This window comes from Carassius gibelio, chromosome A9, assembly GCF_023724105.1.
Source record: "Carassius gibelio isolate Cgi1373 ecotype wild population from Czech Republic chromosome A9, carGib1.2-hapl.c, whole genome shotgun sequence".
NCBI classification, from domain to species: Eukaryota; Metazoa; Chordata; class Actinopteri; order Cypriniformes; family Cyprinidae; genus Carassius; species Carassius gibelio.
The window spans coordinates 1,377,099-1,403,388 of NC_068379.1; the positions used below are offsets into that span (position 1 = coordinate 1,377,099).

Sequence of the window (26,290 nt, forward strand, 5' to 3'; positions counted from 1 at the left end):
CATATATAAAAACTGTTTAAAAAAAAAAAAACGATCGCTGTAAGTTCCGCCTCCATCAGCTGACAGGTGCGTCAGAGCGCTTCACATGCTCCCAGGAGGGAGCGCCAAATTCTAATAAACTATCTTTCGCCTATCTTTCATTCATTCTTTTTTCCGGTGGATCGCTTCATTCTGTTTGTGACACTGTACGCTGTCGTGTACGATGCCGTGTTTTTACTATCAAGACGCAGTTTCCGACCGTGGGTTATTCCATAACGGACACAAACAGTTCTGTCGCTGAAGAAATGAAACGTAAACAAAGGAATTATGATCCATATTACAACGTTATCGCCTCGTTGGACTAAACGTGCTTCATGAGATGTCATTCAGTGGACCCTTACCTTTCTACCTAAACCCGAATTTACAGCTGTGGATGTGTTTATGACTTATTACGACGGATCTGGTATGTACAGCGTTTCTAATGTTCATGTTTTTTATGTGTACTGCTTACACAAATGTAGCAAATACAGTCTTTATAAGCTTTCCATTGAAAAACAGCGATCTGTCGTCGATGCTTGAGGCTTAGATCTTTATAATGATACATAGATTGTCAAGATTAAATTTGTCCCGTTTCATTTAATCTATTCATAAACACTGACAAGTGCAAGTTGAGTGGCTTTGAGGAAGAGGCTAAGAGGTTTTAATTAACAAGTAACTTAGGGTACAGGATGAAATGAAATACACAAACACTGGCCATTAAGAAGTCTATGCTAAGTCATTCAGTATAGTAGTTAAACTTTCACAAATCATGCTTAAAACTTTCCACCCCATAAATATAGTAAAGTATTAACAAACTTTGATGCAATAAATATGGTATGATTTTTTAAACCGGAACCGGAAACACTTTCCATAACACCCTATGTACTTGCTACATCATTAGAAGAATGGCATCTATGCTAATATTAGTCTGTTTCTCTCTTATTCTGAGGTCACCATAGCCACCAGATCCAGTCTGTGTCCAGATCAGAGGGTCACTGCAGTGGCCCATAACACTGAGCCTGGTTTCTCCCAAGGTTTCTTCTCCATTCTGTCAACGATGGAGTTTCGGTTCCTTGCCGCTGTCGCCTCTGGCTTGCTTAGTTGGGGTCACTTCATCTACAGCGATATCATTGACTTGATTGCAAATAAATGCACAGACACTATTTAAACTGAACAGAGATGACATAACTGAATTCAATGATGAACTGCCTTTAACTATCATTTTACATTATTGACACACTGTTTTCCTAATGAATGTTGTTCAGTTGCTTTGACGCAATGTATTTTGTTTAAAGCGCTATATAAATAAAGGTGACTTGACTTGATATTCAATATAAAAAGTGATTGTGGACTAGATATTTTTTAACCTTTTATAACAGTCTTGGGCATGTCAAAGATCAGTTTCAACATTGGCTTTGATGCATCGTTATTGTCCATGGCTGTTTTCGCTCCATTGACTTCCATTTATAATGACATTTTTTGATTGCAAAGCCATGACACCATATAATCGGAAGAAGTAAAAAGTGTTATTTTTACAGTTGATCTCTAGGTGGGACCATTAACCCTTTAGATAGGCCTGTGCAAAAAAAAAAAAAACTAATCTCTGGCTAGTATATTGAGTTATATAGAGTATAACAGCAAATTATAGTGTTTGTGTGTGTGTGAGATTATTGATTGTTGGTGGTTTTCCCTGTTCGGAAGAGGTAAATTTTTTTTTTTTTTTTTTTACAGTTGATCAATAGGTGGGACCATTTATCCTTTAGATAGGCCTGTGCAAAAGCTTAGTTTCTGGCTTGTATATGGAGTTATATGGAGTATAATGGCAAATTATAGTGTGTGTGTGTGTGTGTGTGTGTGTGAGATAGAGGGAGAGAGAGAGATAGAAAGAAAGAGAGAGGGTGAGAGAGACCTTTGCCTGAGGTCTTGATGTTGAGAAGAGCATCAAGCAACACGAGAAAGGGCTTGACTAGTACTGAAGTTTTAGAAATGATTGTGCAGCTTGACCCCTCCAGCGAGCTGCAGGATGTATTGTCTTCTCCCTCTGACACCACAGACTCAGGAGAGTCAGATCCTGATTTTGTTGTGGCACCCTCATCATCCTCTCCAGCTTCCACTGAAGGCAAGGAGGATTCAGAGGATCCTGTATCAGGTTGGATTGGGAGAAACGGTTAAGTGTGGTTTTCCACCAATGTGGAGACAACTCACTTCCTTCAGCATGCCAGAGGCGTGACTTCAGGGACGACGTGTTATGCCATCGCAAGGGTCCAGAAGTGTGTGTGTGTGAGAGAGGGAAAGAGAGACCTTTGTGCACTTACCTTGATGTATCTGAAAAAATCTAAATATGCACCTCAGCTCTCAGAACTACATGGAGTAAACAAAAACAAAGTACCGTATTTATGCACCTGCTGCCTTTTGATGGTGAGAAGTATGGACGACCTACATGTGAAATGCTTGTCTTTTCTTGATGGCCAGTTTAAAACCTTAAAATCCTTCAATGATACACTGTTTGATTTCTCTGTAAAAAAAAAAACTACTTTGCATCAGATTTATGAACATAATTTATTATGAACCAAAAAGGCAATACCAACTTAAAATAAGCTGCAGCTCTCTGTAGGGGTTAAGCTGCATAATCATTTCTAAAACTTCAGTACAAGTCAAGCCCTTTCTCGTGTTGCTTGCTGCTCTTCTCACCATTAAATGACCAGCACAATGGCATGCAAGTGTTTAAATCCATTTCCTTTTTTTGTTTATTCTATACTTATCACCACCATCAAAAGGCAGCAGGTGCATAAATACACTTTCGTTTACTCCATGTAGTTCTGAGAGCTGAGGTGTACATTTTGATTTTCTCAAATACATCAAGGTAAGTGCGCAAAGGTCTCTCTCACACACACTCTCTCTCTCTCTTTCTCAAACACACACACATACACACACACACCATAATTTGCTATTATACTCCATATAGCTCCATATACAAGCCAGAAACTAAGCTTTTTTTGCACAGGCCTATCTAAAGGATTAATGGTCCCACCTAGTGATCAACTGTAAAAATAACAAATGTTACCTCTTCCCAACAGGGAAAACCACCAACAATCAAGAATGCATTATATGGTGTCATGGCTTTGCAATCAAAAAATTTCATTATAATGGAAGTCAATGGTGCAAAAACAGCCACCAACAACAAATGAGAGAGAAAAGATGTAGTGACATAATTTATGAACTTGGCAATTAAAGAGTTAAAATCTTGGATTAAAAAAAAAAAAAACATTTGGTAGTTTTGATCGGGACTGAGGTTGATTTAATAGATTTATGCGGAAAAAAAATGTATGTGATACATTTTTACAGCAGTTTAATTTAGTGGATGTTTTCATCTATGAATATAACAAAAGGGTAGTGAATTTGAACAACGGAAGAGGGTTAATACATGCTGCCATTGGTATCCATGTTTTCCAAATATGGAGTATAATTTCATTTATATGCTGATGACACCAAATTTTACCTCCCACTTAAAAATAAAGATTCATGTTCTATTGAAGTTCTTGCTAGCATGCTTACGGGATCTGAAATCATGGCTTTCACAAAATTAAATGAGAAATTACTTATACAGTTAGAATAACACTGTATTCTAAATTATAAACTATGCTGAGGCCTTAAATTAGAAGAAAAAAAAAAGTTTTATTGTTCGGACCAAGTGATTTTTATGACTGTGGTGATCTGGATCTAGGTTTTGCTACATGTTTAAAAAAAACTTGATGTTTTATTTGACTCAGAAGTTCGGTTCGATAAACAGATTAATTCTGTGGTCAAATCATGCTCTTTACATTTATGCCACCTTGCAAAAGTTAAAACCTTTCTCTCCTTGAAGAACTTTGATGCTTTGATTCATGCAATCATCACCACACATCTTGACTATTGCAATTCACAATTTACTATTATGGAATTAATAGTTCATCTATTGAGCATCTACAATTTGTTCAGAATGATTGCAGCAAGGTTATTGACTGGCATTCGAAAACTTTATCACATTACTCCCATTTTAATTACTTTAATAAACTTTTAATTATTCATTGACTCGTTGTAGTACTCATCTAAGTTTTTGTAGTAGAACATTAGCTTTTTATACTCATTATGTCTATGAACAAATGTGTCTTTATGCACTTTTTATACTCTTTCAGCTCTTAGCTCTTTAAAGCAAAAATGCTAATGATTAAATTATTATATTTGTATAGTTTACTTTAAAAATGTTTGCTTTTTATGTAAATGTATTAGGATTAATAATTTCTGCATGAACTAAATGTGAGTTAGTTTTGTTCATTGTGTTTAAATTTTGTTCAAATGGATAAAAATAACATACTACACACAAACTGTGTATTGCATTGCCCACAGGCAAGCTTATTGACAGTATTTATGACAATTACGCTTATCAACAACATGGAAGAACCGTGAGCAAAAGTTACATGGGGTTGCTTTAGGAGTCAAATTTCGGAAAACTTTAACTAGATTTTTTATTTATTATTATTTACTTTGTTGACTATCGACTTCAAATGGGTGTAGATTATAAATTTTTAATTTCTGATTAAAAAAAATCATACATGGTCAGATATAATGGAGGAGGTGGAAATGAAAATAACTCATTTTTGAGTTTTTGCTCATTGCGGCTTGTTTAGCCAGCACAGGTCACACAGAATCCAGGTTGTTTGTGGTTATAATGCCATTGTGTTATTTTTAAGTGATGGATGTTTAAAAGTTCTAATTGGACGGTATTACTTTTTGCCCCATAGCCAATCTTAGTTTGACGTATAAGTCACAATTTTTTACAAATATTTGGAGAGAACCCAGTCCCCGTGCCCCCCAATCCCCCATACAAAAAGAATCACATTTCCTACAGTAATTTTCACAAGCTTGTATTACATTCACTGTTCATTTTATTGCTTTATTGTATTTCATCTTAAATTTAATAGCATTAGAGCTGCTCCATGGCTCAGTACTGTAATCACAATCATTTTCTTGTAATGATTCAGTGAAACACTTATTATAGGTCTAAATAAATCTTGTAACAGTGATGAACATTTTCTGAAATATAAGTTGCACTTTTTTATCATCTGAAATGTTCTTCGACTTATTCAAAAGAGACCCGTGTAATACATTTAACATCAAGTAAACAAAACAGGCTCAATTTGTAATTGTGCAAAATGAGAGACGCGTATAGCCTTGCACATTTCACACATAGACTGCTATAGTTTCACCTTCACTTAAATATAGTCATCTATGCTTGATATTTAAAATGTTTGTGTGTGTGTGTGTGTGTGTGTGTGTGTGTGTGTACAATTTAGTATGTGGTGAACAGCAATACATATAATACAATAGGAGTGTGCACACTCCCTCGCCTCTATGTCCTTACCGTAAATAACTTTAGTTTCCTGTGCATTGTTTGACTTCCTTGATTTGGCATGTTAATTACATGTAATTCATAGACATCCTTAACCTCTTAAACTCCATTCTATTTTGGTCTATATTATTCATTCAAAAACGGAAATGGCACTGCACATACCATAATCAAAGCAGTGCCTGTTTACAGTGCTTGCTATTTTGCCAATCATACTGATCAATTTCTTTATTCCACTCCCCTCATGTCAATATATAAATAAATAAATATAATGTTCACTCAGGAACACAGGTAAGATGTTGTAAAATTAAAACAGTTTTAATCTGTCTGTACCATCTTGACTTCTTTGTTCACTGCTTTGCTATTATTCTTGTGTACTGACTCATTAACTTAAATTAATAGCCAATCAGAATTCTCTCTCACCATGCAAATTCTACATGCTGAACAGAGTTGACGGTGCAGAACCCACCAGAAAAGAAGTCTTTCAACCAGGAATATTATAGTTTTTTTTTTTTTTTTTTTACATTTGTTTTTATTTTAATATTATTTGTTATAATATTGCATTGTTATATTTGTTATAAAGTTAGTTTCATTAATGGTTTTGTTAGTTTTAGTTATTATTTTGTGAACATTTTTATTTAGTTTTTATATATTTTAGTTTCAGTTTTAGTTTTAGTAACTATAGTTTAGCAGAGTTAATGGTACACTTCCAGTGTAGACCAAAGCAAGACATTTAATTTTAGCAGTTAAATCTTGTGCAAACCTCTTAATAACAAAAATATAAACATCTTTAACATTTAACAAAAACTATGCAACTTATATAAAATGTATTCATTCACATTCATATTCATTCATATTAAAGATCTAATCTTGTTATCCCATAAAAGTTCTCAGGTTACTTATGTAACATCTCGGTTACGTATGTACAGTAGGTGGACAACCAAAATGGGTATTACCGGTGCCACGGCGTTAACTGCAAGTCAGTCACGTGTTAAAATTATTTGTGAAACTACCGCCAGGTGGCGAAAAAGGGACGGATTGCGAAATGAATATAATTGTAAAATTAGATAAAGGGAAGAGGTAAAAGAACAATAACATTATGATATAACATTGTAACATCTTTAAAAAACATTTTCTTTTTACAGTGAGTTAATTTCAAAACGTAAGATAGTCTTAGGCTGCAGTCTACTCATCAAAAATTTTAAGAAGACTTTTACACAAAAGATCATATGCATGCTATTGTTATTAAACAGTAAATAAATATAAGGCCTATGTGTATGTGTGTTCCACATTCCACATTGCACAAGGTGCAAACAACATCACACCTGTTTCACACCAATGTTGAAGTTTTTTTCAAGTTTGTAGGTGTCAAGGTACAGAAACCAAATAATTAAAAATAAAATAGCACTGGATAGTCTTCAATGTAAAAATGAAATGTACAATTAAGCCTACATTTATTCAGACACCTTCAACATTTCTCACATTATTTCAGTTTGGCTATATATATCAAAAATTATATCTGGTATCTGAATAATTTTTGGTTTGACTGTTAAAACTACAAAGTAATGCAGTCAAGAGCAGTGAGTGATTTTCTTTCATTTTCTAGGATTAACATTACAGCAGCCTGTAGCAAAATTAGGTGCGGTCACTTTAAGAGATGATGAACGCATCCAATATCCAATAATATAATACACATCCCATTTTTTCCCTTAACTGTTTACTTTCACTTAAGAAATAACTGACAGTTTTTTCGAGCATAATTTCCAAAGTGGATATGTTGACATATTTTGTATGTATTTGTCGGCACTAGAGCAAAAAAAAAGATAATTCGATGTTCAAGTGTTTTGAGATGCCTTTCTCTTCGCAGAAGAGAGCTCTCTCTGACACGCGTCTCTCTCTCTCTCTCTCTCTCTCTCTCCGCACCGAACACCAGTAACCAGCTACTCCGTTCAGCTTTTCTGCGTCTTGTGTTTGGAAGTGGTAATGCTTAAAAACACCTGAAAAAGATAAGATCATGACGATGCGCAGCAGTGGCCCGTCAACTATCCTGAGCATCTTTTTAGGCTGGCCTCAGCCAGTCGGTTATATAAAATATCAAGGTGAAAGTCATCATAGCTCGCCTAAACCCAGCTCCCAACCCAACTTTGAGAATAGAGTTTTTTTGTTTGTTTATATCTAAGCCTATATAATTATATACTGCAATTATATATATATATATATATATATATATATATATATATATATACATACATACATACATACATATATATATACATACATACATACATACATACATACATACATACATATATATATATATATATATATATATATATATATATATATATATATATATATATATATATATATATATATATACTTATATTTATTTATGTATTATATATTTTTAATTCTTGTTTTGTTCTGATATATTTGTTTAATTTAAAGGATTTGTTGTAAAGTTATCATCGGCCTGAGTAAATTTGACCATTATAGAATTGTGACTTTAAAGGTGAGTAATTTAGGAGGTGAAAATACTGTGAAATTACAAATGGCATTGGATTTTAGAGCATAACAACTGAAGGTCTATGAGACACTTTAAACAATGGAACTTAAAGTTGTGAACTAAAATATTATTTCAACCATAGAGAATGAGTATAAAAAATGCATACATTTCATAACATTTCATTATTCATTAAATGCATAACGTTTCTGGTGTTTGGATTTGTACTTCAATATAATGAGCTCCAAGTTTAAGAATAGGCCTAGACTAGTTTCTCTCTCTCTCTCTCTCTCTCTCTCTCTCTCTCTCTCTCTCTCTCTCTCTCTCTATTGCCCGTACATAACAGCATTAATGAAATACGTCTTCCTTCAGGTAGAATGAATGTTTTCCTGCCTTGCTAAATGTTGGTCTCATGATCAATAAGTTTTATTCACCTCAATGTGATTTAGTAAAGTCAAACCGCAGATGGTGAAGCTGCGTCAGTTAGCGGAGTCCGCGCGCTGTGAGGCGGGAGCAGCTCATGAGGATTTTGCTTGGTCTTAAAGCCTTCTACAAATACCCACGATCACAAATAACAATTATTCTCGTAAAATTGCGATTAATTATCAATTGATAATTTGTTATTATCATTATGGTCTTGTGAAAATAATAATATGGGCTGCAAGAAACTAATGAATACAAAGTGTAGGGCTGCTGTGAGTGCAGGAAAGTTTCAACTCAGTAACATGAAAACACATCATTCCTCACAGCCAAAAAAAACTGACCGAATTCAGTTCAGCTGGGGGGTTGGGTTTTTGGGGGGTAATTATGTATGGCTTGTGGGACTCGAGATAAAGGTGTGAATCTCTTGCTCTTTCATATGGTCAGTGTCTTATGAGGCTTTCAAACTTGCTGAGCAGGTTTAGTTAGGACTTGTTGTTTTGGTTATAGACTAAAAAACGGTTTGCCCTCATGTAAGATTTTTCTAGTTCTTATCTTTCATTTTTTATATTCAACTAACCAAATGTTTATATTAAATTTACATAATCAGGTCTTAATATATTCCGCGCTAAAGCACATGCATTAAGTTTGCCACAAAGCACATGCAGAATAGAGCCCTGCACGGGCCCGAGACGCTCAGGCCCTAGCCCGACCCGTGTCCGACAGCTCATCAGAATTATCAGCCCGAGTCCGACACGAGCCTGTGTTTTTATTTATTTATTTAATTATTTTATTACACAGCTGAAGCCTGCCCTATTTGCAACAATTAAAAAATGGGTCAGTTTTGTGTTATGTTTCTTTTCATTTCTTTATCAAGTTAATTAAATGATTAATTAACTTGACTTGATTAATTAACATAAAAAAAATGTTTGGAGCATTTTTTTTTAAATGACGATTAACGTTAAATAGCCGAGCCGACAGCAAGTAGCCTAAAACAAATTAACGCTAATACTTTACTTGGCTACAATAAAATCCATATATAAAACACTTCAAGCATATAACACAGACAGTTTAATAAATGTTTATTTATTAAACCACAGTGAGTAAAAAAAATAAATAAAAAAAAAGAAATACTGAGGCAGACTCGCAACAGCGCTCGCAAATGAAATGAGAAATAGCCTACAATCTAAACAAATATATTAATTAAAAAGTGTGATACTGTCATGTCAGTATGTAAGTTTAATTATAACGGGTTGAATTATCAGATTATGAAAGTTATGAGGTTATGAAATGCTCTTTCTATGTTTGTTTTTGTATCGTCGACGTCAACTTCTCATTTTTGTATGTAATGTCTAAAAATATAAATAGAAGGATAACCCAAAAAAGCCCCGAGCCCCGGCCCGCATGTGAGCTATAACGTGAAAATTGGCCCGAAGTCTGGCCCTAGGGGCATAAATAAGTCGGGGCCCGTCATGCTCGGGCTGAAATGCAGGGCTCTAATGCAGAAGTAGCCTAATAATTGTGAAAAATGTTACATTTAAATTATTTATTAATAAACTAATGTTTTCTTGTCGGCTGAAAGATTAAATTCACAGTGCTGGCTCTCTCCAACAAGAGAAATGCAACATTCACAGATTACACAATGCTTTCATTTTCATTTAAAAGACATTTCAAGCTTTCTGTAGATATATTTTAATGTATGTGAGACACTAAAATTTTAAGTAAATTCATTATCAGGAAAAAATTTAAGTGACGGCACCTCCCTGTCATTAATGTGCATTAATTATTTTTGCACAAACACTTGAATATGAATATTATGTTGCACTCCGATGGAGAAAGAGGAAGAGTTACGTTAGTTTTTTTGCCATTTGGTCGAAACGCTGTTATTTTCATATCGGAGTCGAATCATCTGTGTTTGGGCTTCCCAGGGATGCTGTACTTAGAGATCAATGGTTACAATTTATGTTTAACTCGGTTCCCGAAATTATAATCCACATGTAAAACTATATGCAGCATATTTTGCTGAGGACAGCTTCCTCAATCTCAATCAGTTTAATGCTGGATTCGCACAAAGATTATTCTTGAAAGATGGAGCAGTTCCCTCTTTGTCTGGAGAAGGCGTTGTTTATGGACCACAGCCGGTAAGTGTATTTTATTATTTAAGTTGTTGCATTTAACAGTTTCTGTAACTTATTACACAAAGGGCAACGCTGTTTAGCTTTGTTAACTAGATGGTTGGGCTGTGCAAAAAATCTAATGTGATTTTCATGCGCGTCTCATCAGTAAAGATGTTCTGTGCTTAGAAGTACATCTCCAGCACGTGCGTTCAGATCAGGATTGCCAAGTTTTCAAAACAAATCCTGCCCACTTGCTTCTCAAAACTTGTCCAAAACTTGTCCAAAACTAGCCCAATCACGTTTCCAGGAGGGCAGCGTGCTGTAAGCTGCAGTCGAATCACAACACAGGAACCGTTGGCACAATCAGAACTCGTTACGTATTTCTTAAGGAGAGGACTTTATAGAACAAGGAAGTCATCAGCCTATTTTTATGACAGTGAAACCACCGGTATACATACAAGTTAATTGTGTGAAAAATACTGTGTTTTTCACTAGCTACAAGCACGTTTCATCACTAATACAATTCAGGCCAACAGCCCGTAATATATCTGCATATTCAGCAAGAATTCCTGTTAAACATATTTAGCTATAGAGCTTGATCAGAAGGTTACAATTACTACAATAGTCGAGCGGCATGTTACAGGCTATAGGAGTTTGTTTCTTTTACTGATTATTTTAGGGTTAAAGGATGATTTAAATAGATACAGCACATTCACACGGAATGGCTTTAGCAATAATGCTTTCAAACAAATGTAATCTTACAGTGCTACTACATTATCAGTAAGCTATCTGATTTTGAAATCTTGAAGAAATTAATTGATCTGTTTAGATAAAATAACTGACAAAAATGTACTGTTATTTTCATCACAAACAAAATTTGCACAGCAGAAAGCAACAATTAAAGATTTCATGCTTACAATGATATTAGTTTGGCATGTGATAGGGAATAAAGTTACACACACTAGCCTAAGCCACTTTGAAACCCTCCTATTATTTATGTAATTTCTTTTTTGTTCATAGGCTACGTTATGAATATAACATTTCAAACATACTGAAATACTTTATCAATGGAGTGAAGGCGGGGTGGTGTTTCTGGTGTCAGTGCGCGTGGATCAGAGTGTTTATTAAATGCTCTGAGCACGGAGGGGAAGTTGTTGCTGCTCCGCTCACAGACTGCCGAGTGAGAGAGATGTTTCACCCGATGAAATGAAGACAACCGCGGCAGCACAAGCACAGAATATACACCAAAATCAACCTGGAGCAATGCTCGTTGCTCGACTCGTCAAGCTTTCTTTTGTAGGTTGCATGGAGGTTAATAATAAGACGATATGACCATGCAGTCAATACAGATATTTAATAAAAAACATTAAAAACAAGCAGGACTGTAAACATAACCCATTAAAAAAATGCACGTCAGGTCTACACCGGAAACGAGTGGCGTGATCCAACAAAAGACAACAGAATCCAGTGATGGATACACTAGACACGATCCCCAACAGTAAACTGATGCTCGTTCTGTTTATGACAAAATGTAATGACAATACGTTCAGATGATTTGACACTGCAGTGTGATGTCATCAAGTTTAGACACACTTTTAGTGGAGTGGGGCACTGTGTAGACACAGACAGAGCTAACAGTGATAACGTGTAGAATAGGTCAACATCCGGGTATTTCTACACAGGAACGTGTTAACGCAAACGTGCAAGATTCGCGTCTGAGGGTGTTAAACTGTGACATCTACACGTTTTCCAAAGTGGACCAATGTGATTATTTTACGCCTTGTCGTGATACCGGATTGCAACCGTGACTTGTCTATTTACAAATAAGTTATATATATTGTAATAATAAAAACTCCATAATCATCGGGAAGAAGGAGGCGGAAACCGGCGCACAATCAAATGAAACTTTAATAATCACAAAATAAACAAAACAGCGCATCAGCCCCTCACGGGCGACTGATGCGCGCAAATAAAAAGCACAACATTAAATAAAGCCAAGGCCTGGTCCTCTCTCGTTCTTCACTGTTGTTGCTCCAGTTTTATATCCTTCCATCTCCTACGTGGGACTCGAGACCAGCGGTGGGTCGCAGTTGTCGCTGATTTCCCAATCATTCCGTCGCCTCACTCCTTGTTCCCACGTCCCACGGCCCTGCCCCACTCGCCGCATATATATATATATATATATATATATATATATATATATATATATATATATATATATATATATATATATATATATAAACTAAACCAGCGGCATAATGAGATGGAAATATAGACAAGAAAATATATTTACACTTGAATAGAAACTTTAGCTCTTCTGAGAGCAAGGGATCAAAGGGACCCCTCTGCAGTGCCGATAGAACCACTGCATGATCCCAAAAGGGGACTTGCTGAGGGCGAGGCAGATTGAGCCTCCTTGCTCCTTTCAGGAGCCTGATGATCAGATCGTGCTTCCCAAGAGACTTACCTTCAACAGGGTCATGGTGAGCCAAAATGGCGGCCACATAGTCCTTGAGGGTTGAAGTTCCAACCCCTCCCTAAGACAGGAAAGCACTGACCCAATCGGGCATTTCCAGGGGTCCTCACGCAGTGAAGAACATCAAGTGATGAAGAGGTTCCACTTCAAAGCATAGGAGTGTCTGGTGGACATGGCTCTAGCTGAAGTGATGGTAGCTACCACCTGCGGTGGCAAGGTACCTAAACCTTCTGTGACCTGTCCAGAAACCACACATAATGGTTCCATAGATCGGGACATGGGTGCCAGAGGATGCCCTGTCTCTGAAATAGAAGGTCCTCCCTCAGAGGAATTGGCCAGGGAGGGGCTATCGTGAGGAGTACAAGTTCAGGGAACCAGGTCCAGCCGGGCCAAAAAGGCGCAACCATGAGGACCTGCTCCTTGTCCTCCCTGATCTTGCACGACGTCTGTGCAAGAAGGCCCACTGGGGGAAATGCATACTTGCACAGGCCCAGCGGCCAGCTGTGTGCCAGAGCGTCCGTGCCAAGGGTGCCCTCGGTCAGGGAGTAAAACAACTGGCAGTGGGAATTTACTGGAGAGGCAAACAGGTCTACCTGAGTGTCTCTAAAGCATTCCCAAATCAGCTGAACTGCCTGGGGATAGAGTCTCCGAATGGGAGAACCTTGTACTGAAATGCAACTGAAATGGCAGAACAGAAAGAACATGAGAACAAAGGAATCTCCCCCAGCCCTCCTCCGGGGAAACGAGTGGTCCTGCTACCATCTCCTAATAAGCTGACGTCTCCAACTCCGGGTTGCCCATCTCAGGAACGCTCCTTGGCCTGACGTTTGGCAGGTGTAGGGGCAGAGACAGGCTGCGCCACCCTTCAGCGGGTGTCTCCTCGCTGTGGCCAGGGTGAAGGCTGCTGTTGTGGCTGAGCAGGAGTGGAGGAGGCCACAAGGGTGCGCCCTCGGTGACAAGCAGGTTGAGGTGGCTGCCCGGTGGCAGGGTGGAGGCAGCAGTGGACTGCAGGGGCAGGATGTGTCTGATGGCCTCAGACTGCTTCTGGGCGGCAGAGAACTGCTGGGCAAAGCTCTCTACTATGTTGGCGAAGAGGCCCTCCTGGGAGACCCAGTAGTTGAGGAGCTGAGCCCGATCAGACTCCCTCATGTCCGCCAGGTTTAGCCATAGGTGGCACTCCTGGACCACCAAAGTGGACATCACCTGACCCAAGGAGCGCACAGTGACCTTCGTCGCCCGGAGAGCGAGGACGGTAGCAGTGCGCAACTCCTGCAAAACCCCCGGGTCAGCACTGCCCCCAATCGACATACGGTCCTCTTCCCGTTCCCTGAATGAAATAACAGGAGCCTGAGAGGGTCCAGCAAACTCATCTGGAAACTCAACCGGCTGCGGTGTTTGTAAGGGGGGTGTGGTCCGAGGAGGTTGGCTCGTCGGGGAAGCCCACATGGCCCTCAGATCACCCTGACCACCAGCCGAAGTAGCCCTCTTACGAGTAGAGGAGCTAGAACGGGGTGTGGCAGAGGGGACTCTATACCTCTTAAGATAATCAATTCTCGATCTTAACGCCAAGATGGTAATGTCCCCGCAATGAGAACGAGTCATCCACAAACGCAGTCACAGCGTGCTGAAAGCCCAGACATGTGACACAGCGATCGTGGCCATCACGAGGATCAATATATCAACCACTCCCAGAAACACATGGGCGAAATGACATCTTTAAAAAGACACAAACTCAGCCCGTTCTCTTTTAGTATCAGAGGAAATAGCTCGTTTAGGGGCTGAAGTGCTCAGAGGAACACCAACACCAGTTTATTCGTCTTAACCACAAGAAAGTAGCAAGCGAAGTGCTTGTCTCCCAAGCGAAAGATCGAATGCAAGTTGCTCACGCTGCTCCTTATATACCTGCTCTGCTGGTTGGAGCTCGCGATGCAAATTCCACATACCAAGGTACTCGGTGTACCATTGTAACCACGCTACGGTGATTGGGCTCTCAGGTGAGCTCCCATTCGTCAGTCTCTTTCTGACGTAAGATAGAACGTGACTGACTGAAAGGGAACCATGGTTCCATGAGTAGGGAATGAGACACTGCATCCTCTAGGGGTCGCTCTGGGGAACACCAAAAGAACAAAACATTGAAAAACACCAACATCACGTTGGCCTTCGACAGCCCATGACATCACTACCGTTGCGACTATAGTATAAATATGTGCCGGGAGAACACTTTATACACTTCTTCATCTGAAGCTTGCGTCCAAACATGGCAGGAAGCTAGAGGACGCAGTGTCTTGTTCCCTACTCAGGAAACTATGGTCACATAAGTAACCTGAGATGTTCCCTTTCAAGGGAACTTTGAACGGTGTCATCTAGGGGTAACTATGGGGAACAGTATACCCATGACATTATCCATCACGGCCAAAGGCCTAGGCTACATATCCAAACTTACCTGTTATGGCCAGACTCATGGGCACGGGGTATAGGTAAAGGCTTGGAATCAAGTATAGATTTTGGGATACGACCAAAAGCCTAGCATCATACTAAGTCTTGGCCTGTCACCCAGGAGCTACTGTTTGCTCTTGCATTAGCTTGCTGAATGGAAATTTCTCAACAGATCCCTAGTAGCAACACTCTGTTTAAATAGGTATCCAGAGGATATATGTGTGGAGTGGAGCCCAAGATGACGGGGCTTTTACCAGCTTAACCCTCTGAGGTCTAAGGGGGTTTTGGGTGTCTGGAGAAGTTTTGTCATGCCCTGACATTTGTGTTTTTTTTCAGTTGCTTATAACCATCTAAATGGCTAAATTCTAATATCACTATAATCAGCAAAAACTGGGCTATAATAATATGAGAGCAGCATGTATGTACATGATTGTGTTTTTGAGAAAACAATGTTTATACGTGGTTAGTGAAAATCACTTTAATAAGGCCATAAAACACATACAGAACAGTGGTTTGGAGTTTTGAGAATTATGTGAAAATCATCTTGTTTAGTCAGCAAAAACAATATAATGATTTAAATTTTCTAAGACACTTTTTGCGTAGAAAGGGTATATGCGAGAGGGCGTGAACTATCGTGCATTATGTTGTGATTTACACCTGAGAAGACCTGCATAATGAGCTGCATATTGAGCCTTTCCAGTCAGGTGTGTGGCTGCGAGAGATGAGTTACAAGAAAAAATGTGAAGACAGAATAAATGTATATAAATTTATGTTTGTAGTTTATTTAGAATATTTATTGTCATTTATTGCTATTATTATTATCATTGTTATTATTATTATTAATGTTGAAAAGAGCTGAGAATTCTTTTTAATTTTTTTGGGGATAAATTGAAAACAGCATTGTTTGATACATTTGTTACATTTACATTTATTTGTTACATTTTTATTATTTACATCAAGCTTTTGAATGGTATAGTATATATTGTAATTGAAACTACATGTTGTTTCACTTGATTATACACGAAGTCAGAAATTCTAGTTTGGAAAAAGTCTAACTAGTAAAATATTTACACGTTATGTGAAGACTAATAAGTATATACACAAAGAACAAAGAAAAAACGTAAAGCAGCCTGCAGCAATTAGGCTATTGTAGAACGTTGCCTACACTTAACTTTGAAACTTTTAAACTGTCAGCAAATCTTTTGTGCATTTTTGTTGTTGTTGTTTTACAGGTTCTAGTTAAGAAACACAGGCATGTAAACATGATCGGGGGAAAGTTGGCTCCTTAGTCTGTTAACAATAAGGCCAGCCGCTGAGAAAATGCGCTCTGATGGCACAGACGTTGGCGGGACTCGCAAATAATGGTGTGCTTAGCAAATAAGTTTTGTGAAGCGCCTCGTGTTTTCGTTTCACCACTGAATGGGATCCACATCTGGTGGAATACATGGCTCCAGCAAGAACTGTCCCCGCTCGTCTTGGCTGGACTCTCTGTAATCGTCGCTGAAGAACTGGCTCAGCCTTTTCAGACGAGTTGACTTTGCATTCTCTTCATCGTTGATGGCGGCAGCTGCATCCGCACCACTCGCATCAAGGAAAATGTTCTGATAATGTTCAGAAAAGTTTTTTTTCTTACTTCTCTCATGTTTTCATCGAGAAACCTGAGATGTTTGTGCCGAGGGTCTAGGGCAGACGCGAGAAGAGGAGTTTTCACTGCATTCTCCAAGTTAGCTGTGTTTATTCGTGGCTTGAGAGATGCCACAACAATGTTCTTGGGGTTCACATATCGCGTCTTTTGCACGCTCAGGTTCGTTATTTCCAATATAGGTGCGCGTTATGCACACTTATAATGGAAGCTACGCGTGCGCTTCGTGCGACGCGCCCGGTCCACATCACATCGAGTTAAAAACAACTCAACTTTTTATAAGTTTTTATAATAGCAATTTGCATTTACTCCAGAATGTTATGAAGAGTGATCAGATGAATTGCATAGTCCTTCTTTGCCATGAAAATTAACTTAATCCCAAAAAAACCTTTCCACTACATTTCATTGCTGTCATTAAAGGACCTGCTGAGATCATTTCAGTAATCGTCTTGTTAACTCAGATGAGAATGTTGACGAGCACAAGGCTGGAGATCATTATATCAGGCTGATTGGGTTAGAATGGCAGACTTGACATGTTAAAAGGAGGGTGATGCTTTAAATCATTGTTCTTCCATTGTTAACCATGGTGAACTGCAAAGAAACACGTGCAGCCATCATTGCGTTGCATAAAAATGGCTTCACAGGCAAGGATATTGTGGCTACTAAGATTGCACCTAAATCAACAATTTATAGGATCATCAAGAACTTCAAAGAAAGAGGTTCAATTCTTATAAAGAAGGCTTCAGGGCATTCAAGAAAGTCCAGCAAGTGCCAGGATCATCTCCTAAAGAGGATTCAGCTGCGGGATCACAGTGCCACCAGTGCAGAGCTTGCTCAAGAATGGCAGCAGGCATGTGTGAGCGCATCTGCACGCACAGTGAGTCCAAGACTTTTGGAAGATGGCCTGGTGTCAAGAAGGGTAGCAAAGAAGCCACTTCTCTCCAAAAAAAACATCAGGGACAGATTGATCTTCTGCAGAAAGTATAGTGAATGGACTGCTGAGGACTGGGCCAAAGTCATATTCTCCGATGAAGCCCCTTTCCGATTGTTTGGGTCATCTAGAAAAAGGCTTGTCCGGAGAAGAAAAGGTCAACGCTACCATCAGTCCTGTGTCATGCCAACAGTAAAGCATCCTGACACCATTCATGTGTGGGGTTGCTTCTCATCCAAGGGAGTGGACTCACTCACAATTCTGCCCAATAAACACAGCAATGAATAAAGAATGGTACCAAAAAACCCTCCAACAGCAACTTCTTCCAACAATCCAACAACAGTTTGTTGAAGAACAATTTTCCAGCACGATGGAGCTCCGTGCCATAAGGCAAAAGTCATAACTAAGTGGCTCGGGGACCAGAATGTTGAAATTTTGGGTCCATGGCCTGGGATCTTAATCCCATTGAGAACTTGTGGTCAATCATCAAGAGGCGGGTGGACAACAAAAACCCACTAATTCTGACAAACTCCAAGAAGTGATTATGAAAGAATGGGTTACTATCAGTCAGGATTTGGCCCAGAAGTTGATTGAGAACATGCCCAGTTGAATTGCAGAGGTCCTGAAAAAGAAGGGCCAACACTGCAAATACTGACTCTTTGCATAAATGTCATGTAATTGTCGATAAAAGCCTTTGTAATGTATGAAGTGCTTGTGATTATATTTCAGTACATCACAGAAACAACTGAAACAAAGATCTAAAAGCAGTTTAGCAGCAAACCTTTTGAAAACTAATATTTATGTAATTCTCAAAACCTTTGGCCACGACTGTATATGAATTGCCATTTTGAAATAAATTTAGTTGCAGAGCTACTGAAAGTGATTTTTTGTGCTACAAATACATTTATCCTTCGCTGAAATTTCCGCGTCTTCATGGAGAGAGCGCATCATTGTTGCTTCTGTCTTTGAAAAGAAGGAGAAAGCAGCGCGCCTAGCTTTTTCCTTACGTTTTTAGGTGCGATATGTGAACGGCCCCTTATTCATTCATTAATTATTTTTTGCTTGCATACAACTTCAATTATGTCGAGGAGAATCACAGAAAGTGACCAAGTTAGTTTTTTTTTTTTTTGTGAACTTTTTTTTGGTTGTGTTTTTTGCGAAATTCGAATATCATTTTTATTTATCGAATAATTAGAGCAGAACGAATATTTGAATGTTCGACTATCTGTGCACAACCCCTAATAGCCACTGTACTAAAATTGCCCCCACAGTCACCAGATCTCAACCCAATAGAGCATCTTTGGGATGTGGTGGAAGGGGAGCTTCATGCCCTGGATGTGCATCTCACAAATCTCCATCAACTGCAAGATGCAGATAGCACTGTAGAGAATCAACGACTGGTAGACGATCTGAACGAGTTTTACTGCAGGTTTGAAAGAACACCCATCACCTGCCCTGAACGCCTCCCCACAAAACCATTCACACCCTTCACAACTCCTGCAACCAGCCCTGAATGCCTCTCCAAACTACCGTTCACACCATTAACAGCTCCTGCAACCCATCCTGAACACCTCTCCAATCAAGCACTCTCACCATTCTCACCTCCTGCATCCCCCCTCTCAGGTGGGGCACCTGCAATTCAGATCAGCGAGGATGCGGTGCGCAAGGTCTTCCGGAAGCAGAAAAGGAAAAAAGCACCGGGCCCAGATTGTGTTACACCAGCCTGTCTGAAATCCTGTGCTGACCAGCTGGCCCCCATCTTCACACAGATCTTCAACAGATCGCTGGAGCTGTGCGAAGTCCCTTCATGCCTCAAACGTTCCACCATCATCCCCATCCCTAAGAAACCCAAAATTACAGGACTAAATGACTACAGGCCTGTGGCTCTAACGTCTGTAACGCTCAAAACAGTGGAGATGATCGTGGACTTCAGGAGAGACCCCCCTGCACTCCCCCCACTCACCATCATGAACAGCACTGTGACTGCAGTGGAGTCATTCAGGTTCCTGGGCACCACCATCTCTCAGGACCTGAAGTGGGACATTCACATTGACTCCATTGTGAAAAAGGCCCAGCAAAGGTTGTACTTCCTCCGCCAGCTGAGAAAGTTTAACCTGCCACAGGAGCTGCTGAAACAGTTCTACTCCACCATCATTGAATCTATCCTCTGCACTTCAGTAACTGTCTGGTTCAGCTCAGCTTCTAAATCTGACCTCAGAAGGCTACAGAGAGTAGTCCGGACTGCTGAGTGAATCATCGGTACAACCCTCCCTTCTATTCAAGAACTGTACTTATCCAGAGTGAGCAAAAGGGCTGTCAAAATCACTCTGGACCCCTCACATCCAGCACACTCCCTCTTTGAACGGTGTCCATCTGGTCGACGCTACAGAGCACTGAGCACTAGAACGACCAGACACAGGACCAGTTTCTTCCCTCAGGCAATCCATCTTATGAACAGCTGATAATAACTGTGAACACACTACACTTTATATTTATATACACATACACTTTATTTATCTAACACACATACTTAGTATACACTTAAATTTTGCACACAATATATATGTACATACATAACTTCATTTTCTAATATACCTGCCTACAATTGTCATTTGAATATTGTCATTCACTATCTACTTATTTGTATTTTTTATTCTTTTATTATGTGTTTTATGTTCTGTCGCTGTCATTCTGTTTTACTGCGGAGCTTCTGTCACGAAAACAAATTCCTTGTATGTGTAAACATACCTGGCAATAAAGCTCATTCTGATTCTGATTCTGATTCTATCCTATCAAGGTGGTCCAACATTTCTAAAGAATGCTTTCATCACCTTGTTGAATCGATGCCATGTAGAATCAAGGCAGTTCTGAAGGCAAAAGGGGGTCAAACACAGTATTAGTATGGTTTTCCTAATAATCCTTTAGGTGAGTGTTCATATATATATATATATATATATATATATATATATATATATATATATATATATATAGATAGATAGATAGATAGATAGATAGATAGATAGATAGATAGATAGATAGATAGATACATGGATCATACTCAGCCAGGATGGTTCCCACATTGGAGCCCCGCTCAAGAGGTGAATGAAGCCACAGCCTGACCAGCTGCTGAGTATGCCATTTAAGCAAGATGTATCTTGAAGCAGCTTAGATGTCAAGGACGGAGTATTAAGAGAGAACGTCTTATCCATAGAGAGATAGCTAGCCAGGGTCTCTTCAACAGGGGACATCCTCTAGCACCTGTTTTTGCGTATCTCCTCGATATTGGCATAACTCACATGCTGGAATCTATGGATGCATAAGGAAAATGGCCTCTTCCATTCCTTCTAGATATCTGTATGGAGATGAGGAAGAAATGGAAGGCTCATCTGAGCTAGTGAGCTATGGCCTGAAAGATGACGCTCATCGAGCTTACCTCGCAGTGTCACTTTCTTAGCCCGCTTCCACGGCAAGTCCAAGTAGTAAATATAGTGCACTAAACGTCCAGAAGTGATTTATGGGTTTGACCTTTGGCCCCTCCCCCACGTGATTAGTTAGTGCACTTACTACCTGTGGCACGATCCATAACCTTCAAACAGCTTGTCATACGCAGAGCAGAAGGATTGGGAAAACGTATGTCAAATTTCGATAATTTCCATGATCGATCATCGTTTAAATTAATGATCAATTAATTGATTAATCGTTAACCTTAATGTTCTTAATGTTAACCTAAATTCGTCTATAGCAGCCACAAAGTCACTGGCATGACAGAATGTGCAAGAGCCATACACACACACACACACACACAAAATGCTTTCTCACTTGAATTAAAGGGGTTTTAGTCTGAATAAAATGCTAGTAGCAGGATTATAAAATGAATAGAATGAGCGAGCGCAGCTTTTGCTAGATTTATTTGGAGGTTATTGCTCATGTCTCATTCAGTACAAAATGCTTTGAATATTTTATTTTGATAATGAACAGACTGCGATGTACGTTTGAATTGCTGGACTACATGTGGGCCAGGCTCCGGCATGATTGAAAACATAAAATTGATAAAAAATACAATAAAAAATAAACTTTTCCACAAAAGTGGAACACCTGGTAAAAGAGTCATCACTACGACACACTCTTTACGGCTTTAGTTCTGGCCTTTGTTCACACAACAATCTTAGTAGGTCCCCAACCTGGGATCAGTCCTGGAATTGTTCGATTAATTAATTTGTTCCTTTATTTCAGTTAAATCATGGGTCATTTATGGAACAAAATTTATGAAACATGGTGTAACATCTGCATCCACTATTCATTCATCCAACCACCAGAAGGAGCCGTCTCCCACATACTGAACACTGTCGCTTCTTCTCTCATCACTTCCTGTCTACACCTGTTATAAGCCATGTTGTTTGTGCAATATGTTGTGAAGTATTGCCAGTTTATCCTGTCTCTACCAAGCGTTTCTCATAGTCACGGATTGTTTGCTTGTGCATATCTTTTGCCTGCCCTTGACCTTGTCTTGCGGATTGCTGATTTGGATTTGTTTGCTATCTGGATTGACGCTATTATATACGACCCTTGGCTTGCTTACTGCTCACGATACCTGCTCTCCATTTGCCTCTGTTTGTGCTTAATAAAGCTCTGCACATGGATTCCAACCCACAACCGAGTCAGTCTTCGTTACACATGGACAGTTGCCACAAATTATAATAAGTCGTAGGTAATAATTAACAAGTTGTAGTAGAACAGCCTTTCTTTAAACTCATTGGCCAAATCCGCCTGCAATCTCAAGGAGCTCATTCTCCTCCGTGCCTCAGCAGTGGCATGTTCTGAACCATGGGAAGCAGAAGGCTGCCCCTCGAAAAGAGAAAATGCTCACAATGCACGCATATTGTCCCCTCAAGCAAATCACGTGCATGCACTTCGCCCCAAACAAAAATCGCAGAGATCGTGTGTGTCATCAGGTGTCAAATAATGGATGACACAGATGCATACCTCCTCTGAACATTTTGTAGTGATATTTGCCATGATATAATAAAGATCACTCTTATCATGTTCAAAATGCTTTCTTCAAACAAAACAGTCAGTGAAGACAAATGTATTCCTTACATATGTTTTGTGTGTTTATTACAATGTCTGGAACACATATATATATATTTAGTTATTTTGAAAAAAAAAAAAATGATCAAATTTAATTTAGAGCTTGTTAAGTCTATGATGTAATTTTACAACATTGGGCCAGAGTGGTAGTCAAAATAGCATGTGCTCCTTACACATTACGTAAAGTTCTAAATGTGTTTTTCTGTTAAATTTGTACTTATTTTAGCTTAGACCATAATTAAACAAAGTAATAAACTGTTTGCGATATTTGAAACGCCATCATTCAGAGTAGTATCTGAAACTCCCTGTATCTTTGTTGTTTGTTTTTTAACTTCTAAATTATCCTGAGATTTTTTTTATGAGTGTTTTTTGAGGTGCTCAGTTTTATTTTGGCTTCAGAAAATAAATGTGATTGCTCTCCTCACAAATCATCTGTTTTTGTTACTTGTTCTCTGTGGCCTGTCTCTCAGGGTGTTTGTAGCCAGTTTGTAATCCATTTGTTCATTGCTTATCCATGATTCAGTTCCCCTTGTGTGTCTTGTCATCTTGTTAAGTGTGTGTATACATAACTCTAGTATTCCTTTAGATTCTTGTGAGTTGTTGAATGTAATGGTTGCCTGTTTGTTCATCTATTCTGTTCCCTTTCATTTATTTTTTGTTCTAGTTTTTACCCTAAGTACCTTCACATATATCATAGCCTCTGCCCATTTTCTTTTCCACAAGTTACAGTTTACTCTTGGCATGTCTCTGACATGAATGTTTGAGTCTATATTTATTAAAAGTCAAAACACTTAAGTAGTGTTAAAATCAGATTCTCTGTGACTTGTAATGTGTTTTGGAGTATTTTTCGCTAAAAGGTATCTGTACTTTTACTCAAGTTAGTTTTTTCAGGTAATTTTTATGTTGCTGAGAAATAGAGAAAACTACACACACTGGGTTCCCATTTGTTCTGTTAACATTTGATGGAGTTACTGTTATCATAGTGTTTGTGGTTCACCTACAGCAGATGGATGAGGGTGTGGGCCCTGGCATCGTGGCAGCGGCTGGAGAGTTATCACAACAGGAGGGGGAGTGCAAGATGGAGGTTGTGGGGCTCGATGTTTTTTGGTTGATATCTTGGGGCCTGCAGTATTAGAGTGGGAGAGTTTGGTTCCAGCTTGGACCTGTTCCTCCATTTTGTCGGAGCTCAGAATTGGGGCTCTGGTGTTACTGGAGGCTGTGTGTTTGTTGTCCTGTTGTTTTCCAGAAAGTTGTCTTTGGTGTTGACTCTTAGAGGATTTCTAATATGTTGCAGTCTGTCTGTGATGAGCTCTTGGAGCTTGGTTCAGTCAATATTGTGTAAATGAGCAATGGTTGCTGTTTCTGCATTGTGGAAATAAATGATTAAAAATGATTTTAATCAATACATTTCATACAGTATTTAACAATTTAACCAAATGTTTTTGTTTCTTTAACCACAAAATTTTATCTTTTAAAATTTGAACAATTTATTTCATTTTTTGTCAAAGAGCTGCACAACTGAGGTTTTATCCTTTAAATATTAAAATGGACAAAACACTATGTAATGCTTCATTTATGTGTACATACATGGTCGCCGTGATTTTCCAAGTAAGACATCTCAATAAATTATGCATCTCAATAAATTAGAATGTCGTGGAAAGGTTATTTCAGGAATTTAACTCAAATTGTGAAACTTGTGTGTTAAAAAATTCAGTGAACACAGACTGAAGTAGTTTAAGTCTTTGGTTCTTTTAATTGTGATGATTTTGGCTCACATTTAACAAAAACCCAACAATTCTCTCAACAAATTAGAATACTTCATAAGACCAATAAATTTGTAAACATTTTAGTGAATTGTTGGTCTTCTAGAAAGTGTGTTCATTTACTGTACATGTACTCAATGCTTGGTAGGGTCTTGTTTTGCTTTAATTACTGCCCCAGTTCAGCGTGGCATGGAGGAAACCAGCACACCAACACCATGGTCATTAAACCAACTTTTGGTGCTTTTGGCAGTGTGGGCAGGTGCCAAATCCTGCTGGAAAATGAAATCAGCATCTTCAAAAAGCTGGTCAGTGAAGTGCTCCAAGATTTCTTGGCAAATGGGTGCAGTGACTTTAAAGAACACAATGGACCAACACCAGCAGATGACATTGCTCCCCAAATCATCACAGACTCTGGAAACTTAACACTGGACTTCAAGCAGCTTGAGCTATGAGCTTCTCCAGCCTTCCTCCAGACTCTAGGACCTTGGTTTCCAAATGAAATACAAAACTTGCTCTCATCTGAAAAGAGGACTTAGGACCACTGGGCAACAGTCCAGTTCTTCTTCTCCTTAGTCTCCTTAGATCGTCTTCAGGACATCTGTCAGATCAGCAGTCTTCCTCATGATTGTGTAGCCCAGTGAACCAAACTCAGAGAACATTTGTAAGGCTCAGGAAACCTTTGCAGGTGTTTTGAGTTGATCAACTGATTGGCATGTCACCATATTCTAATTTGTTGAGATGAATTGGTGGGTTTTTATTAAATGTGAGCCAAAATCATCACAATTAAAAGAAACAAAGACTTTATTTAATACAGAAGTTTCACAATTTGAGTTGAATTACTGAAATAAATTAACTTTTCCACGACATTCTAATTTGAGATACACCTGTATACAGTTGTGCTCAAAAAAAAGCATACCCTTTGACAATTGGTAAAATACTGTATGTTCCATTTTTTTTTAAAGAAAATGAGTGATCAATCAAGTTTCTTTTATTTGTTATGGGATTCATATCTGAAAATATCGCACAATAAGAAAACAGAACATGGCAACAAAGAAAACAATGAAATGACCCGTTCAAAAGTCTGCATAATTATGGAAAAATAACGATTCAAATATTTTAACTCGCCTGCAAGACACATTACAGTTGACTGCTGACAAACATAATAAACAACTAGTTTATAAATGCAGTTATGTGCCCCTAAAAATTAAGATATTGGGCCAAAAAACATTCTCTATGTGTTTGTGTATTATATTTTTGATAAGCAAAATGAGCAGCAAGATCAATATCAAATGAGTTGCAAATGGATTTTATTCAAAAATTCAGTAATTCAGTTTATTGTGTTCTATTTTAAACACAAAATTATCTGTTTTTCCTCAGTTTTCCCGACACAAAAATGATATATTAAAGTCACAGCAGAATTGTTGTGTGTCTAAAATAGCATAATAATAACACTTTTTCTGGATCTGAATTTTGAGTGAATCGGGGCAAACCAATAATTCAATTGCCCATT

At 38.6% G+C, this 26,290-nt stretch overlaps 1 protein-coding gene across 3 annotated transcripts in view; it reads right to left on the reverse strand.

Moving 5' to 3' along the window:
• LOC128019406 (keratin-associated protein 5-4) overlaps nucleotides 1-26,290 on the reverse strand; it is a 78,152-nt gene that overhangs the window by 49,734 nt on the left and 2,128 nt on the right. For all 3 annotated transcript variants that reach the window (XM_052605367.1, XM_052605369.1, XM_052605368.1), the window contains exon 2: nucleotides 24,019-24,379. In XM_052605367.1, the coding sequence (XP_052461327.1) occupies nucleotides 24,019-24,192 (174 nt within the window). In that variant the 5' untranslated portion in view covers nucleotides 24,193-24,379. The remainder of the gene's footprint in view (nucleotides 1-24,018; nucleotides 24,380-26,290) is intronic.